At 36.2% G+C, this 6,274-nt stretch overlaps 1 protein-coding gene across 1 annotated transcript; it reads left to right on the top strand.

The window, feature by feature from the left end:
• The first annotated feature begins 1,315 nt into the window (after window positions 1–1,315).
• LOC101587508 (olfactory receptor 52K2-like) lies at window positions 1,316–2,290 on the top strand. The gene has a single exon (XM_004642086.3). It carries the CDS (start codon window positions 1,340–1,342, stop codon window positions 2,288–2,290), a length of 951 nt encoding a protein of 316 aa, XP_004642143.1. The 5' UTR covers window positions 1,316–1,339.
• The last annotated feature ends 3,984 nt before the right edge of the window (window positions 2,291–6,274 follow it).

The following is a 6,274-nucleotide window of genomic DNA, read 5'->3' as shown; positions in this document are numbered from 1 at the left end:
TGCTCAACTCCTTCCTGCTGCTGCCCTTGAGGGTGAACCTGTTGTGCCCCTGTGGCAAGATGTTCTGCTCCTGGATTAGCTAGGTGGTTCTATCCTCTACACTCTCTGCAGGGATTGCAGCTGCAGGGTTACACCCCAGGCATGTATGCCAGGACTGAGCAGAGCCTGGAGGGTACAAGGTGAAGTAGGGAGGAGAAGCAGCTCTCCCACACAGTCACTTAGTCTGGTCTAGGACTGGGTCTGGGGGTTCCCGGAACGTGGCAGAAATTCCTACTCAGTGGGCAGGGTGGGGGTGGTGCTGTGGAGTGTTGGGGGGCGTCCCAAGGGGGTGGAAGAGGGTCTTTCCCACGCTGCACCTGGGCTGGGACTAGTAGTCGGTCCCGCTGGCGCAGGGTAGCAGGAAGCTCTCCTGTTTCATTTCTATACAAAAGGTTCTATGCATGGTCATCCACACAGACCATCACAAAATTAGAGTAATTCATCTCTATAAGTGGGGAGTATCTATAATCATCATCTGTGCTAAAACCAAGTCTAACACTAACCAATTTTTTAACTTCATACATATCTCTAAACGTTTCTCAATCAAAAGTAAAGATAAAGTTTCTATGTGTTAATAGATGAAATGTTCTTAGGCAATCAACTGATTCATTTTCAGTGAATCCAAAATTTAAAATGTACACTATTATTTTGTCTTACAATTTCCAAATAATTTTGTCTCTCTAAATTTTTGTACATGCCAACAACCATCATGCTTCGAGGTGATATTTCCCAGACTGTCCAAAGCTACCTTGGTGCATGTTCTCAGCTATGTTCATGCTCAAAGAGCACATGTATCACTTGAGTGTGTGAAGGTCAAACAGTGAAACTCAGCAGAACTTTTGGGTGTGAACATCAAAGACATGTGAGGAGGCGATAGTCTCTTAAATATTTACAGCTGATTCTTGAGATCCAGTGTGCTAAACATAGTATGCATAATTTTCACTTCATTCCTCACTTCCCTGGACAGTTATTTAAACCTTATTTTTCCAATCATGGGACAGTACAATCTATGACCGTATCTGCAACAGTACACAAAGTATTTCAGGGACAATGCCTAATCAGTGCTGCTTTCCATCCATCTTGCACTTGGACCTCTCCTAACTTTAATGTGGATTTCTTTAGACATTTTTCTGTTTCTATAATCATCAGTATAACTTCAATAAAAGAAACTTCTAGGGAACTTGTATGACTAACACGCGGCTGCTAAAATCATCTTAAAGGCAGTAACTTATGATCTATTTCTCTTTTTGCTTTAGAAGAAACATCAAGAAAGAGAAAACTAAAACATTTGACTCCTGTGATGTCAGTCTTCAATACAACCAATGTCCATTCAGCAACCTTCCTCCTCATTGGCATTCCTGGGTTGGAGGCTGCCCACGTCTGGATCTCCATCCCCTTTTGTGTGGTCTACTTTTTAGACCTACTAGGAAACTGTTCACTTGTGTTCATCATCAAGACAGACACCGGACTCCATGAGCCAATGTATCTCTTCCTCAGCATGCTGGCTGTGGCTGACCTTGTTGTGTGCACTACCGCTGTCCCCAAGCTTCTCAGCCTTTTCTGGTTTCATGACGGAGAGATTCGCTTGGAAGCCTGCCTCACTCAGGTCTTCCTGATTCACTCTTGCTCCACCATGGAGTCTGGCTTCCTCCTGACTATGGCTTATGACGGCTATGTAGCCATTTGTAGTCCATTAAGACACTCAGCTATTCTGACACACCCTGTAGTTGGAGGAATGGGACTTGCTGTTGTCCTCCGGGGCACAGTGCTTCTCAGCCCTCATCCTTTCCTGCTACGCTGGCTTCCCTACTGCAGAACCAACATAATTTCGCACACCTACTGCGAGTTCATGGCACTCATCAAGCTTGCCTGTGCTGATACAAGAATCCGCAGAGCCTACAGCCTCATTGTTGCCTTCCTCACTGGGGGAGTGGACTTCATATTGATCCTTTGTTCGTATGTTCTCATACTGCACACTGTCTTCCGCTTGCCGTCCAAGGATGCCAGACTCAAGACTTTGGGCACCTGTGTCTCCCATGTCTGTGTCATCTTAGTGTTCTACACTCCAGCCTTCTTCTCTTTTCTCACACACAGGTTTGGACACGGAGTAGCTCCCCACATCCACATATTTGTGGCCAATATCTATCTTCTCGTCCCACCCATGGTGAACCCCATTATTTATGGGGTGAGGACCAAGAGAATACGAGACAGGTTCCTTAAATTTTTCTCCTTCTCAAAGCCTCTAAAATAAATCATTTTTGTTGCTGAGTACTAAGTGAAAAACTCATTATGTCATGTATTTTAGAAGAATATCACATGTGCTTTGTCAAGGTTGTGTTTTACTGATAAACTATTTTAAGTATTTTATGAAAAGTAACTTTTCCAATGAAAATTGCAAATTTAAAAACATGTAGATGTAAATAATCTATGCATTTTGGAACTGTTTCCAAGTAAATTGCGAGATTAAGCTAAATTGAGCTCCTTTACTCTGTTGAAAAATAACCATTTTAGTATATTCATTACAACCATCTTTTGGTTAATTTGAAGGTACTAACTTGCATAAACACCTTAGTTGGTCATTGTAGAAAAATCTGAATCTTTATAAACTTGGAAGTTAGATTTTTAGTAAAAATGAATTTACAGAATGAGTCACTTCTGATGTCTTTTCTGAATGTGTTAATATCTTTTTATAATTATTAGTACATACAATTTAAATAAGTTATCATTTTTAATGTGACACTTCTTTGTGTACATTCACTGAGCTTTGACCCTCATCACTGTACATATTGGTCTCTTTCTTCCTGGTCACTTCCATGGAAACTTTCTCATTCCTTCTTAATTTAGTTTTGTTTATTTTTTCTCTTTTAAGTCCCACACATAACATAAAATACATGATATTTTTCTTTTATAATAACTTATTTCATATAACGATAATCTCTAATTCCATCTATTTTCCTTTGAAGACACAAATTTGTTCTTTGTGGCATTTCCCCTTTGATGCTCACCTGGGCTATAAGCAAATCTTCACTAATAGGAATACTACTACACTTATGTGTATGCCGGTATCTCACTTGTGTGCTGATGGAATACTTTGAGAATCTATTCAGGACTAGTGTAGCTGGATATATCACATTTTCATTCTGCTTTCAAGGTTTTGAGGAACCCATAAATAATTTTACATGGTATCTGTACTAAAACTTTGTATTCTCTCCAATAGTATATAAGGTTTCATTTTTTGTCACATATATCCTCACCAGCATTTGTTATTATCTTGTTTTTTTTGTTTTTTCTTCATAGTGGCCATTTTGACTCAGGTAAGTGTTTCAGTGTAGTTTTCATTTGTACTTTCCTAGTGGCTAAATATTTTAAGTACATTTTTCATATATTTTAATGCCCATTTTACTTTTCATTATAATTATTTTTGTATATCAGCTGGTCTGACTACATTTTCACTTTTTAAATTTTTTTGTATTTTAGGGAACGGTCTACAGGGTGTTCAGGGTCTCATTGCTAGATCAGACTCATAGTGATCTGCCTGTTTACATCCTCCCAAAACCTGGGATTACAGGTGTGTGCCACCATGCCCATTCTCAATTGCCATCTCAATGTGTCCCGCAGTCAGGGCCGGCATGGCAGACCCAGGGATCAAATCCCTAGCCCCTGTGCCTGCTTGCAGTTGCTTTAATCCACTGAGCTCTTTGGCTGGCCCTACATTTTCATTTTTTAAAAGTAGTTTCTGATCATCTCATCTGTCCATTTATTGATTGGGTTACTGGTTACTTTAGAGTAAAATTTTTTTATTTTTTTCTATTTCACTTAACAATCCTCTATCAGATAAATGTTGCAGATTTTCTTCCATTCTGTGGGTCTGTCTTTTATTTTTTTTGTTTCTTGAAATATGCAGAAGATTTTAAATTTTTTGTAAACTCCTTTGTCGTGTCTTAACAATATTTTTCTGAGCTATCATTGTCCTGTTGAAGAAATCATTATTTATTTGGGCATCTTCCAGTGCTTTCCTCTAATTCTTTCAAGATTTCAGCTTATATTTAAATCAATGAGCCATTTTGGTTGATTGTTAATAATATAAGTAAAGAACTACTTTCAGTTTTCTACAGGTGGATATTCAGGTTTTCTGGCACCATTTGTTTATTCAATGCTTGATTGGTGTAAACACATGGACCTATTGCTTGCTTCTCTGTTCCATTTAAAACTTTATGTATATATTTTTACATCACTACCATGTTGCTGTTGTCTTAAAATGGCTCTAAAATATAGTTTGAAATTGAATCATGCTCTGGAATTGTTCTTTTTGCTCAGGATTGCTTTGTTATTTTGCTGACTCATATCTGTCAGTGTAAATCATGGAAATTCCTTTCTAATTTTGTGAAGAATGTCACTTGTATTTTGATGAGAATTGTATTAAATCTAGACATCTTTCAGTTGTGTGTGTATTTTAACAAAATTATTCATTAAATACATGAATTAAAAATATTTTCAATTTTCTAGTGTCTTAAGTTTCTTTCTTTGCTGTTTTATAGGTTTCATTGCAGAGGACTTCAGTGTCTCTGTTAGATTTAGCCAAGGTATTTTGTTTTATTTTTCAGGCTATTGTGAATGGGGTATTTTTTCCTGATTTATTTCTCACTGGACTCTTTTTCCTTCTGTGCCTATTTTATTCTGTATATTAATGCTGTATAGTATTATATTACTTAATTTATAAATTCTAAATAACTTCTTGTAGTCTTTATGGATTTTTGTGTATAGAACCATAAAAACAACAAAAAATAATTTTGCTCCCTCCTTTATTAATTGTATCATTTTTATTTTTTCTGTACATCGATTTTTTCCCATAATTTTATTGATAAACAATTAGCAATGAGACAGTTTCACATCAAATTGGTAGGACAGTTTCAATAATTAACACATTGCATACATGCTTCCTACTGGTTAATTGCTGTACAAGATGTGGACATGATACCCTATTTACAAATACCATTTGAACAAATCACTCTATTTATTAAGAGAATGTAACTATATATCTATCCTAACCACTTTGAATACACAAATACAAAATGGACATTCATCTGTATACCCTTTTTTTTAAGTTCCGTTATTTGAATATTATAGGTGTGTAAACTCAGCAAAATATTGTACATTGATATTTTTGTATAAATTTTCCAGTATTATACTTAATAGGACTCATGGATTTGGACATTTTCTCATTCATTTTTTAAGGGAAAATATTGTCTGTTTTCCTCATTCAGTATTATATTGGCTATCATAGTGGGTTTGCATATGTAACCATTGCTAGGTTGAAATGTAATTCTTCTGTACCTAGCTTATTAAGGATTTTTATAATGAAAGGATGTTGAGGTTTATTAGTTTTATTTCTGCATCTATTGGTATCATCATGTGATATTTACCTTTGACTCTATTTATGAGACATATTTCATCTATTGATTTGCTTGTGTTGAACCAGAGCCGTATTCATATTCTGGAATGAAATCAACTTATGTTGGTGGATGTTGCCTTAATATGATATTCAGTTAAATATACAACTATGTCTTTGAAGATTTTTCATTATCTGTGGGCACATATGTGTGTGTTCACATGCATGCTAAGCGTGTGTAAATTCTTACTGAGTTTTGACTGCAGGGAAATACTGGATCTATAACTTGATTTTAAGAGTTGTTTCCCTTTCTGTTTTATGACATAGATTGGGAAACATTTAAGTCAGTTTTTCTTTAAAACTACCAAAAGGTAGGATGGTACAATCATTATGAAAATCAGTGCAGAGATTCCACAAAAAGCTAGGATTGAAGGTCCCATTCAAGCCATATATTCCCTTCCTAGGTATTTTTTTCAAAAAACTGAAATCATCATACCATAGTAATATATGTGTACCCATGTTTATAGTAGTGCAATGTGTCATAGCTAAATCCTGGGAACAACCCAAATGCCTATCATCTGAAGAATGGATAAACAAGATACAGTATTGTTATGCAATGGAGTATTATTCAGCTGTAAAGAAAGATAAATTTGAGGCTTTTATACATAAACATATGCAGCTAAAGATTATATTGATAAATGAAATAAATCAGATTCACATGTGCAAACATTTTATTATTTCACTAGTGCGACAACAAAAAAGGTTTAATAAAACCTGAACAAGGAGGGTCACATGGAGAGAAAACATTCTCTCAGGCTTTCACAGAGAGCACATTGGCCAAGCAAT

The sequence above is a fragment of the Octodon degus genome, unplaced genomic scaffold (genome assembly GCF_000260255.1).
Source record: "Octodon degus isolate 3935 unplaced genomic scaffold, OctDeg1.0 scaffold00146, whole genome shotgun sequence".
NCBI classification, from domain to species: domain Eukaryota; kingdom Metazoa; phylum Chordata; class Mammalia; order Rodentia; family Octodontidae; genus Octodon; species Octodon degus.
Note: the sequence above shows the minus strand (reverse complement) of the source record. Positions and strands in the feature narration are given on the sequence as shown.